This window comes from Rhinopithecus roxellana, chromosome 5 (genome assembly GCF_007565055.1).
Source record: "Rhinopithecus roxellana isolate Shanxi Qingling chromosome 5, ASM756505v1, whole genome shotgun sequence".
Taxonomy (NCBI): domain Eukaryota; kingdom Metazoa; phylum Chordata; class Mammalia; order Primates; family Cercopithecidae; genus Rhinopithecus; species Rhinopithecus roxellana.
In genome coordinates, this window is record NC_044553.1 from 60,723,049 (window position 1) to 60,736,191 (window position 13,143).

At 40.3% G+C, this 13,143-nt stretch overlaps 1 protein-coding gene across 2 annotated transcripts in view; it reads right to left on the minus strand.

Moving 5' to 3' along the window:
• Nucleotides 1-1,992: 1,992 nt before the first annotated feature.
• RNF212B (ring finger protein 212B) overlaps nt 1,993-13,143 on the minus strand; it is an 89,988-nt gene continuing 78,837 nt past the window's right edge. For both annotated transcript variants that reach the window (XM_030929703.1, XM_010378399.2), the window contains 8 exons: nt 11,776-11,822; nt 11,514-11,556; nt 10,235-10,295; nt 9,797-9,845; nt 6,160-6,199; nt 5,166-5,263; nt 4,467-4,528; nt 1,993-2,648 (listed from right to left, as the gene is read on the minus strand). In XM_030929703.1, coding sequence (XP_030785563.1) covers nt 2,580-2,648; nt 4,467-4,528; nt 5,166-5,263; nt 6,160-6,199; nt 9,797-9,845; nt 10,235-10,295; nt 11,514-11,556; nt 11,776-11,822 — 469 coding nt within the window. In that variant the 3' untranslated portion in view covers nt 1,993-2,579. The remainder of the gene's footprint in view (nt 2,649-4,466; nt 4,529-5,165; nt 5,264-6,159; nt 6,200-9,796; nt 9,846-10,234; nt 10,296-11,513; nt 11,557-11,775; nt 11,823-13,143) is intronic.

Genomic DNA, 13,143 nt, shown 5'->3' on the forward strand with positions numbered 1-13,143 from the left:
GCTTTGTGTTCTTCAGGGTGGGTGGCAGGGGAATATAGTGAGGGTGGACCAGGGAGAATGACCATAGGGCACTAAGTAAGGCTGGGATTGGATCAGCAGAAATCCAGAGCTCTAACCTTAGTGTAGAGAGTGCTAAGGATCTGGGGAAACCATGGGCTGGGAAACTGCTCCTGCTCTCCTCATGTCTGCTGTTCTTTTCCCTTAGTGTACTATAGAGAGGCCAGACATTGGCTCCACCTCTCCAGGAGGATTGGAAAGGAGGAGTAAAGGATTCTGATTTGATTGATGATTCCAGTGTATCCCCAATCCCACTATCTTACCTGGAATATAAGGCTATCCTGCACCCCTTTTCTGAGCACAAGTCTGTGCATGATGCAACTGACTCTTAATTTTTTTCTTAATAACTGATCATTTCCTAGACAACCAAGATTCTCAACAAGTCCCAATCTCATCACAAATATTAATATTTCCTTTTCCTCATACCAACTTGACTATTTCACCTGCTTCATGACTAAATCACAGGTGGCAGAATATTTTCGGTTTTGTTTTGTTTTTTTTTTTTGAGATGGAGTCTTGCTCTGTCACCCAGGCTGGAGTGCAGTGACGCGATCTCGGCTCACTGCAAGCTCTGCCTCCCGGGTTTATGCCATTCTCCTGCCTCAGCCTCCCGAATAGCTGGGACTACAGGCGCCCACCACCATACCCGGCTAATTTTTAAATATTTTTAGTAGAGATGGGGTTTCACCGTGTTAGCCAGGATGGTCACGATCTCCTGACCTCGTGATCTGCCCGCCTCAGTCTCCCAAAGTGCTGGGATTACAGGCGTGAGCCACCGCGCCCGGCTATTTTCAGTTCTTATGCTGGGACCACTTTGCTTTGTAGCTTTTTCTGTCTTTCCAAAATCCTCACTCTGTTCACTGTTTGTCTCAGGGTAAATCTTCCCCCACCGAGCTTGTGAAAAACTTTAATAATTGGGTGGAGAATAATTTAGAATGGATATTTATTGGAGGTGGTAATTAGGAAAGATGTCGTTTTAAAAAGTAGAACTGTGTTACAAAGGGGTGAAAGAGAGGGAATAGTTTCCCCTTGTTGAAGGGCAGTGGAGGTAGGTTCCAGGTTTGGTTTTACAAACCTGATAACTACCTCCTGTCCAACTTGACAGAGACTAATTTTTCATCTTTTTGCTGTCAATTTGTTTCGGAAAAAGAGACTTTTTCCCTCTCTTTATAGGATCTGTCTTAGGGACAGAGGGACTGTCGTCTTTAAGTGAACTAATTATTGATGTTTTAGAATGGTTTTCATCAGTTGGGATCAGCTATATGGCAAATAGGTATCATCAATGAGTTAACCATCTAAAAATAAAAGAGTGGAAGCCCTAAAATGCTAGAATAATAATAAAAAGGCCAAAAATAAAATTGTTTCTCTCTCATCCACTTTGCCACTCCTATGGTTTAGGGATTAATGGAACCAAATCCATTAACATTCTAACTCAGCATACTTTTAATTTATTGTTTGGAGGGGCAAGACTTATTGAGGTAAATTAAAAGAAGAATAAAAACTTTAAAAGGAAGTAGTTCAGCATCTGTCACCAGCCAGGTTGTTTCTCAGCCATCAAATGATAATGACTGAAATTTCTGAGGCTTCAGGAGTAACAGAGATACAATCTTGGAGGTAACCCCATTTGCTACAGGACAGGCTCTTGCCTAAAAGAGAAGGTGTCTAGAAATGCCTTTAAAATAAATTCAGAGTACCAGAAAGGGTATGGGGATCCTAGTTCAGATACAAGGTCATTCCCAAGAGCTAATTTATTTCTGGCAGATGCCTGCTATTTTCTGTTTTCCCAGTATTTTTGCTTAAGGCCAACTTGTGAGTGGCTAACCTATTTAATTCCTCATTTCTGCCTTTTAGTACCCAAAGTAGAATACATGTTTGATCTCAGTGGTAGTGTTGTTTGCCCATTCCACCATTCTAGAACTTGTAATAGTGATAGAATTGTAGCAATAAAAGGGTGTCATCTTAATTTTACTATCTATATACTAAACTGAAAATCAGTGTCTCCAACAGTTGTTTTCAATAGAAAAGAAAATTAGCATTTAATAGTAACTAAGCATAGAGGAAACAATAGGCAAATAGAAAAAGTACAATAAGGACAAAGAACAGAGATGTTACTTGTTAACATTGGCAATGTGACAGTATATCCATAGCTAAAAATGAAATCCAGAAATGAAACAGTGATGAGTATATGATCCATCACAATCCCCATTCCTAACTCCCAACCAAGCATGATGCCAATAATTATTTTTATGACCTTTGTTTCAAATTGTAGGAAATGAGGGGAGCTACCAAGGTCTTCTGGAAGAGATATAAACATCTTCCTGAAGCACTAGCCTTTTGTAAGACCTGACCACTGTCCTGGGAGGTGATAAGGGTGAATAGGGTAAAGATGGTGGGAGCATAAAGTACAGAGTAAAACTAGGAAACAATGCAGGGATAAATTTTCCGGGACCATCAGCCCAATGAGTACTGGAAGCTACAGTCCATCCTTCAGCAGTATGTATAGATCAGACCTTGAAGATGATCTATCTGGAAGTGGTCCATGCTTCTCTCCCACTGGGTAATCCCATCTGCCTCTGTTGTTGGTAGAGAGTCTGCAGCAGAGGACAAAAAGGTAGATGTGGGTGTTTATAACAACAAAAAGGGCAAGAAAGTCTCTCTGAACCCATTGTATGAAGCTTATCAAGACAGACACCACTGCTTTTGCTTCCCCATAATTTTCTTCATTGCATGATAACTAACTTTTCCAAACTAGGATTTGCTACATCTAGTGTGACAGTCTCTGGAACATTTCAGTGGCTATGGTGATAATAATAAGGATGAATATTTGAAAATTAAACTATTTTGGAAAATCTGGGACATATGATTACCACACCCAGAGATGACTACCAGGGAGGCAGAGTTCTTAGGCCTCTGAGGAGGTGGCATTTCCTTCAATAACTTTAAAATTTTTTCACATTTTCAAACAATATATAGAATACTATAATGAACTCATGTGCCCCTTGTCCATCTTTAACAAATAATTCATGGCCAATCTTTTATTTCTACTCTCCCACTGTCCCTCCCTACTAAATTAGGGATGCAAACCCCAGACATCATTTGACTTTTCATCCATAAATACTTTAGTATGTATGTATAAAAGAGAATGGCTATTTTTAAAAACATAACTACAATATCATACCAAAAACTCTCCAATATTAACAATTATTTAATATCAAATGTCCAATAGATAATTTTGTTAAACTGTCTCATGAATTTTTTTTTTTTTTCTACAGCTTGTTTCAGTCAAGATCCAATTAAGGGGCCAAATATTTGTAGACAGTTTATTGAGCTTTTAAGTATTTTTTCATCTAGGTTAATCCCTCCATTTGTGAGGATCTTAGGGAGGACTGTTATTTCCCCAGTGTTGCCTCTTAAGGCTGAGACCCTAATTTCTTACTGATGAAAATAAAGGGCATCTTGGAATATGGGAGCAAAATATATACCTACCTTAGTATGAAGGAACTGTCCCTGGGGACACCAGGAGCTTGGAGTGAAAAAAGGGCCTAAATATGCTCAAAATCCAAGCCATTTAAAAAAAAAAAAAAAGGCAAGACTAGACTTTTTTTTTTTTTTTTTTTTTTTTTTTTTTTGAGATGGAGTCTCGCTCTGTTTACCCAGGCACTGGAGTGCAGTGGCATGATCTCAGCTCACTGCAACCTCCGCCCCCCAGGTTCAAGCAGTTCTCCTGTCTCAGCCTCTCGTGTAGCTGAGATTACAGGTGCCTGCCACCGCACCCAGCTAATTTTTGTATTTTCAGTAGAGATGGGGTTTTACCATATTGGTCAGGCTGGTCTCTAACTCCTGACCTCAGGTTATCCACCCGCCTCGGCCTCCCAAAGTGCTGAGATTATTGGCGTGAGCCACCGCCCCCGGTGACTTTTCATTTAACAGAACTCTTTACAAACCTCTCCTTGTTACCATGCCCTTTTCCTTTTGTTACTGGAATCAGAATCATAGTCCCATAAATTTATAAAATATTACTCTAGCTGTCTCTGGAGAAGTAAATGTGGTTTTTCCTAGTTCAAGTAGTACCTCTACCCAAAAGATACATTTCATAGAAAACACTTTATTGTGGAACTACTGAAAATGGCAGTGTGTCCACACTTATTTCACCCTGGCCAAGACCTCTCAGTTTAAAGCCTCTCACTACCATGTGACTTCATTTTAAAACCCCAAACCAGGAAGCTAATCTAACAGTAGGATAAAATCTGGATTTGAGACCATTCTGGAAGGTTGTGAATATACAGTTACCAGAGTTGAAACCCATGTCGTTCTTCACTGGTTATATTCCACTACCCCGAGGCATTTAGTGTGCAGGCCTAACCATGTGAGATTTTATGCACAGACAAGTTAGACTAGCCAGGTCTCACCTGCAGGACTGGAAGCTGGAAACTAGGAAGACTCTCTAGTGTGGTTCTGCTCTCCCTCTGAGCTGAAGGATAGAATGGAACAGTGAAAGATGACTTCCTTGGGCAGTTTCTCAGCGGTGTTACTTGTGGGTCAGGGTAACGAGGTAGTTCTTAAAGGAACACTACTCAGAAGGGAAACACAATTATTAATTTAAGAAATGGGTTATAAAGTCTGTTCTTTTCCTGTGAGGACCAGGTACTGGCAGAGGTCTGAGATTTAACTATGAGTGGAAAGATAGGCAATATAAAGATTTAGGTGAGCTATGGAAGATGGCAGCCTCTTAACAAGAGGACTGGTGGTACCACCTTTACTGAAAAAGATGCGGAAAAGAATGGATATTGGCCTTATAATCCTCAGAACTAAGTGCCCAGCATTTTCAATATAGGGACTTTAGAGAAGCCAGTTTAATCCTATAGGCCAACCTTCTGGCTAAACAGTAGGACTTGACTGATGACAGGATGAGTGCTAATCAGGCAAAACCCAGAGTTTCCCTTCACTCTGAAGAAAATGGGATGGCTCTTAAAGAATATTAAGGAGCCAACTACAGACAATGCTCTTTGGGGGGCAAACTTCAACATCTTGTCATCTTGAAAATCTTCAGTTTAGTATATGTGTCTATAGTTGAAGCTCCATTCCTTTAGAAATGTTATTTAACTTACCAAAATTGTTAGGGGTGAGGACTCTTGTGTGGCCTGAATGCCCATTTGGGGATGGTCTGAAAGAAAAAATCCCCTGTCCAGAGGAGGCAGATGAAGGTCTAAGGAAAGGAAATAAAAGCATCAGCAGAGAAAAGGAAAGGTAAAAGTAAAAATAAAAAGCATATGTAATGGAAGAGCCTATACAGTTAGGCCAGAGAGGAAAAAAATCCCCTGCTTGCAACTGAGGATAATTTTTTTGTTTTTGGAGACAGGGTCTGACTCTGTTACCCAGGTTGGAGTGCAGTAGTATGATCATGGCTCACTGCAGCCTTGACTTCCTAAACTCAAGCAATCCTCCCATCTTAGACTCCCAAGTAGTGGGGACCACCAGCATACACCCACTAAGCCCGGGTAATTAGGTCTCACTTTGTTGCTCAGGCTGGTCTCCAACACCTGGGCTTAAACAATCCTCCCACCTTGGGCTCCCTAAGTGCTGGAATTACAGGTGGGAGCCACTACCTGGCCAAAATACAGTAATTTGGATGTATATTAAACACAGTGCTATCCAACTTCCTTTTTGCTTATAAGGCACATTATAAACTTCAGTGGTACAAGCCAGTGGAGAAGTAACCCTAGGACTGCTGGCAGAGTTTTGTTTTTTTTGTTTGTTTTTTTGAGACATGGTCTCACTCTGTCACCCAGGCTGCAGGGCAGTGATACTATCTCAGCTCACTGCAACCTCCACCTCCCGGATTCAGCAATTCTCCTGCCTCAGCCTCCTGAGTAGCTGGGATTACAGGCATTTGCCACCACTCCCAGCTAATTTTTGTACTTTTAGTAGAGACAGGGTTTCGCCATGTTGGCCATGCTGGTCTCGAACTCCTGACCTCACGTGATCCACCCTCCTCGGCCTCCCAAAGTGCTGGGATTACAGGCGTGAGCCACTGCACCAAGCCTGCTGGCAGAGTTTAAGTATGAACACATCCCAAGAAAAAGGAAGCACAGTGTTACTCACCTGTAAGATAGGCTGTGAGTTGAAGCTGGTGAAGGGGTTTCTGGAAAGCATAAAAATAAGCCTGTGAGATCATCCATGAACTGAAGAAGAGATTCAGGTATACTTGGGGCCAGGGCAAAGGAAATGGAGATAAAAGATTTTTAGTATATACGTTAGGGTTGGGGGCTAATGCCAAGTGAAAAAGCTCACAAATCACATAGCAGTATCTCTTATAGGTGCTCTCCTCTCCCTTTCATGAGTCTGTGGACTGAGATCCCTCACTGCCTTCATGTGCTCTAATGTATCTGTGCCTTGGCTTCCCCTCTAAGATGGAAATCACCAGAAAGAATGGATAAAGACAAAAATTAGTTACGAGTGACATCAACAAAAACGGCAGAGCAAAGACCTCCAAAAATTTCCTCCTCCATAAAAGCAAGGAGAAAATTGGCATAATGGTCAGAATCAACTTCTTCAGAAATCTGGGAATTAACAAAGGACTTGTAGTAATCTGGAGAATGTTTATTCAAGAAAAATAGCAGAATGTTAGTAAAGACAGCAAGGTTTGTGGCATTTTAACTTGCTTTATTGCCATTTCTCCTTCTCTGGCTCCATGGTAGCCTTGAAAACCAACAGGGCACACTCATGGTGAAAACCAACAGTCTGGCAGTCACTAGAGGGGATGGAACAGGGTTGGAGCTTTTTGAAGGACTCATTCCCAGAGAATTGTTATTATTTGACCTGTCTAGTGGTTCCCTGGAAGACCCCACTTTCAAGGCTGTCTTTATTTGACTGCACCAGGATTTGGAGCTCAAGTTCACCAGGACTTGGAGCTCAGAGCTTACCAAGTGCAGAAAAACCTTTCTCCAGTCTGTTGAAAACAATTAGAAGCACTTGTTTGGCTGCCTAAGGAGATAAATATCAGCTGGGACAAACAAAAGGCTAATCAAAAAGCATGACATATAGAAATCAAATAACAAAATGCAGAAGTCAGTCCTTCCTTATCTGTAATTACATTAAATGTAAATGAATTAAAAGGCAGAAACTGGCAGAACAGATGAAAGAAAAAACAAGTCCAACCATACACAGTCTACAAGAGACTCACTTTGGATTCAAAGATGCATATAGGTTGAAAAAATATATTCCATGCAAAAAACAGTGAACAAAAGAGTGGCTATACTAATATCAGACAAAATAGACTTTAAGACAAAATTGTTGGGCCGGGCATCGTGGCTCATGCCTGTAATCCCAGCACTTTGGGAGGCCAAAGCGGGCAGATCACTAGAGGCCAGGAGTTCGAGACCAGCCTAGCCAACATGGTGAAACCTCATCTCTACTAAAAATACAAAAATTAGCCAGGCGTGGTGGCACATGCCTGTAATCCCAGCTACTCAATAGTCTGAGGCACGAGAATTGCTTGAAGCTGGGAGGAGGAGGTTGCAGTGAGCCAAGATTTTGCCACTGCACTCCAGCCAAGAGGAGAGTTGAGACTCTGTCTCAAAAAAAAAAAAAAAAAAAAAAAAAAAAAAATTGTTACAAGAGACAAAGGCATTAAATAATGATAAAGGGGTCCACTTATCAAGAAGATAAACATTTATATATGCATCTAACAATACAGTCCTAAAATACATTAAGCAAAAATTGAGAATTGAAGAGAAAATAAGACAATTTGACAATAATAAGGACTGGCATGGTTGCTCATGCCTATAATCCCAGCACTTTGGGAGCTGAGGCAGGAGTATCGCTTGAGCCCAGGAATTTGAGACCAGCCAGAGCAGAACAGGCAGACCTCATCTCTACAAAGACATGAAAATTGAAATAAAAAATCTAGCCAGGTGTGGTGGCACATGCCTTTTGTTCTAGCTACTCAGTTCTAGCTGAAGTGGGACTATTGCTTGAGCGTGGGAGGTGGAGGCTGCAGTGAGCCACAATTGTGCCACTACACTCCAGCATCAGCAACAGAGCGAGACTCTGTCTCAAAAAAACAAGAAAACAAAAAACCAAAAACCACAATAATAGTTGTTGACTTTAATACCCCACTTTCAATAATGGACAGAACAACTGGACTGGATCAGCAAGGAAAGGAAACAGAAGCGTACTAATTGAGCAACACGATATACTAACTAAACCTAGCAGACTCTATAGAATACACCACCCAAAAATAGTAGAATATACATTCTTCCCACATACACATGGAGCATTCTCCAGGATAGACCACATGTTACGTCATAAATTTAAAAGGATTTAAATTACTGAAAGTCAAAATCTATAACAGGAGGAAATTTGGGAACTTCACATATATGTAGATATTAAACAACACATTGATAAACAACCAATGGGTCCAAAAAACAAAAATCACGAGGGACATTAAAAAATACTTTGGAATGGGATCGGGCATGGTGGCTCATGCCTGTAATCCCAGCACTTTGGGAGGCTGAGGTGGGCAGATCACCTGAAGTGAGGAGTTGGAGACCAGCCTGATCAACATGGTGAAACCCCGTCTCTACTAAAAATACAAAAATTAGCCAAGTGTGCTGGCGTGAGCTTGTAGTCCCAGCTACTTGGGAGGCTGAACCCAGGAGGTGGAGGTGTCAGTGAGCTGAGAAGGCGCCACTGCACTCCAGTCTGGGTGACAGAGTGAGACTCCATCTCAAAAAACAAACAAACAAAATTTGGAATGAATGAAAACAAAACACAGCATGCCAAATGTTACAGGATGCAGTGAAAGCAGTGCTACAGTGAAATTTATGACTGGAAACATCAACAGTAAAAGAGATCTCAGATCAATAATCGAACCTTCCACCTTAAGAAACTAGAAAAAGAACTAAATCCAAAATAACGAGAGGGAAGGAAACTAACTAAACCAGAAGTAAATAAAACAGAAAATAGAGAAAATAATACAGACTCTCAACAAAACGAATTCTTTGAAATGATTGACCAAAAAAAAAGAGGAAAAGACTCAAATTACTAAAATTAAGAATAAAAAAGAGAACATTGTTGTTACTAACCTAAGAGAAATAAATTGTCTAGAACATCTATGTTTTTCAAAGGAGTGGGAGATTTCAAATGTGGGAGATTTAGTGGGAGACTATTTGGAGAATTAAAAAAAAAAGATATTTGGGAATTTCAAATTATTTCTTGTGAAAGTCCTCTCTGATACGTATTCTTTAGGTACTGGTTAATGCCTTTGAAAATGGTAACAGTAATAATTTTAGGGGTTTTAGGTAAGAAATTAAGTAAGCAGACCCAAAATATTCCTTCACTGGAATATTTTTATGTTTAAAACACAGCAAAGAAGCCAGATACCTACCCTTCAGGCCAACAATCGGCATCTTCTGAACCTTCTTTTTATACTTAGCTTATAATGCCATCTTGTGGCAATTCAAAAAAATCCAAGTCAATTTTACTGGAAAGTTACCCTCCATCTCCTAACCAGAGGTTTTCAATGACTTTCTATCACTCAAATCTTTATTTTCCCCTTATTAGTTGGAAAACAAAAACATCATTATTTGAAACATTTGTAATACATGTATGGATACATGGAATCGCTGTCTGGAAAAAAACAAGTGAAATGGCATTATATTATGCATAGAAAACCAGAAATCTGCAGATCTCTGCATAGAGTAGGTTGATTTCTGACACCCTTGCCCCCCCACCTCACCATTATAAGAGTCTCTGGGAGTTCTCCGTCCCTGCAGACCTCTGCCTCCCTGATAGACAAATAATAAGCATCAATTAATAAATATATCTCAGTTATCTGGCTTCCCTATTCCCTATTTATCTATAGCTACACATTCAAGCATATATTGTTCTACTACAGTGGGCATACTAGTCTAAGAAAGATCCATACTTCACTCCTTCCAAAATGAACACTATGGACATTGTTGATTCAGTCCTTAAACACTTTCACTATTTCCACCCCTATTTATTCTCTGTCAGTTTCTAACATCAGGTGTCCATTGCCAGAAGAAAATAGGGTCCAGTAAGACATCAGATAATTTATGCCAAAACCAATATAAATTTTTAAGTTCTTTATAAACCTTTGCTTTCATTTAGCGTTAGAAACTTCAATCTGAAAGATAAGGTGAACATTACTTACTTGTCCCAAGCTACCAAAGCCAGCCTCTCTATAAGGAATAGATTCCGCTGAGGAGGACCGACTGTATAAGGTGAAACAAAAAGAAAAAAAAGGCAAAAACCTAGTTTTACTTGTTATTGTTGTTGTTTTTTTGTTTTTGTGTTTTTCAGACAGAGTCTCGCCTTGTTGCCCAGGCTGGAGCATAATGGCATAAGCTTAGCTCACTGCAACCTCCACATCCTGGGTTCAAGTGATTCTCATGCCTCAGCCTCCCAAGTAGCTAGGACTACAGGCATGCACCACCATGCCTGGCTAACTTTTGTATTTTTAGTAGAGACTGGGTTTCACCATGTTGACCAGGTTGGTCTCGAACTCTTGACCTCAAGTGATCCACTCGCCTTGGCCTCCCAAAGTGCTAGGATTACAAGCGTGAGCTACTGTGCCCAGCCTCAAAAAACCTAGCTTTATATGTTGTTAAAACACAGAACACTTGTTGTTTTTTGGGGAAGAGGCATATGCCACTAATAGAAAGTCTCTGAAGCTGGACTGATGTGAGGAAAACACTTTCCCCTTCTAGTTCTGAGAGACTTCCTCTTGGCTCCCAGAAGGAGGGATTCCCTGACTTTGACACACATGGCCACCTTAGCACAAAAGTCTTGTGGTATTAAAAAACAAATTCGTTTTTATGTCCGCTTCTCCCTTTCCATCTTTCAGCATAGACTTAACTCCCTTAAGCCCAGACATCTGTTGGGACCTGACCCCCAGTCATTGATTATCAGTTTGTCAGGCAATCTGGACTTTCCAGTGTTGCCACTGAGATGGCATCTGTCAAAAGAGCAGTGTTTACATTTCTAGATTGTGGATCTTCAGATAAATTCTGCCATTTTCACTTCACTTCCTGAAAGTCAGGGTTGGCTTGTGAAAAGTTGTTCAACAATATGCTAAATGTGAAACGTCAACCCTCACTCTAAACTTTCCCTGTTCAGAGCATGAGATGAAGATTTCATTGGGATTTATAGTAGCTTTCTGATTTTTGGTAGTCCATTGAAGAAGGGAGTTTGAAAGTTGTTGTATACTGTTAATGATTGTCTGCCCATGTCCTGCCTGAAATACCATGATCGTTTATGGATAGTATCTTTAATAAAGCTGAATAGAGTTTGGCATGGGAAAAAAAACAAACCCTAGCTTTAAACTTCTACATAGACCTAAAATTTCATCAGTCCCAATCTGAGCTACAACTAGATATTTCTTTTATCTTCCAACTTTTGCCAACAGTTTTAATGTTGCTGCGTAGGCTTACCTGACCACTTGACTGCTATGCTGGAAACTGGGTCGTGGGGTAACTGAAAGAGAATAAACTACAGAATAAAAAGTTGCCATCAATCGTGCACCTGCCTTGCCTGGCCAATTTGTTGTGCGTGGTTATCTGGTGGTATAATGTTTTCATATTATACATAAAGTAGTTAGGAAGATCACATTATTGTCTCTGAGAGGAAACCATCTTCTACATAAGGAAAGGATATTCATCTCACACAGATATTTAGGGGAAAAATATTCTCCACCTGACTGCGATGGGGAAGTAATGCCCACTGGTCGAGGTGTGGTTGACCTGCAAGGAAAAAAAAAGAGGTGGCTCTAATCTCTCTGGGCAGAGGTTAAGTGCAACTTTAGAGGATCAATCAGATCACTGTTTATAGAAATAATAGCTTCCTCTCTGAGCACAAACTGCTTACTCTCATGTATCATAGGTAGCATCCTGAAATATGGAAGCAAAGTTTCCACATAAAACCTGTTGCTTTCCAACTCCCTAATTGGAGCTTTCTCCACCTCTGTGTTGCCTATAATAGAAGCTTTAAATTACACCTTTCTTCCCTCCTCAGTGCCTTATCAAGTACTCTCAACCATACATCTATCCACCCATTCATACATCCCTCCATTGTCTCATCTACTAGAAAAAGTCTCATCAACTAGAAAAAGAACTAAACCCAAAATAACCAGAAAGAAGGATGCCATCCAACGAGCATATATTTGGGTCTATATTTCCTAGATCCTGAGATTACAAAAATACCTAGAATAACTGAGAGGCTTACAGGCTAGTGGGAGAGATTAAAAAAAAATCAGAGCAGTGTTTAAGTGTTGTAATGGGCTTATCAGAAGAACAGAAGGACAAAACAACACTAGACTGTAACTTCTATGAATGTAGGGCCGTGTCTTTTTAATCCATGGTGCAGGGCTGATATTAAAATATATATAAATATATATATACACACATATATATATAGTTTTTTTTTTCAATTGTTTGTTTTGAGACAGCGTCTTGCTCTGTCACCCAGACTGGAGTGCAGTGGGCGATCTCCGCTCACTGCAAGCTCTGCCTCCCAGGTTCACACCATTCTCCCGTCTCAGCCTCCTGAGCAGCTGGGACTACAGGTGTCCGCCACCACGCCCGGCTAATTTTGTTTTTGTATTTTTAGTAGAGACAGGGTTTCACCATGTTAGCCAGGATGGTTTCAATCTCCTGACTTCATGATCCGCCTGCCTCGGCCTCCCAAAGTGCTGGAATTACAGGCATGAGCCACCATGCCCGGCCGATACTAAAAATATGTTTAAGAGTTGGTAGAACATATATATCACTAATTAGAAAGGACTGGTAGCATATATCCAGCCCATAACATAGTACCTGATAAATAGTAGGCACTTAATATTTACTCAATGAATGAATAGACCATCTAATTCCACCTAATGCAGTCTTCACAGAGGAAATGACTGAGTTGAATTTTGAAGGATGAGTAGTGTAAAAAGTAGAGTTTCCTCTTTAAAGGCTTTCCTCTTTGTCTAATTAGGAATAAACAGTAACTTCTCTTAAAAGCAAAATTTATTTAAAGACCTGTACTAACATTCTTAAATATCTGCTAGCCGTAATAAAGAAA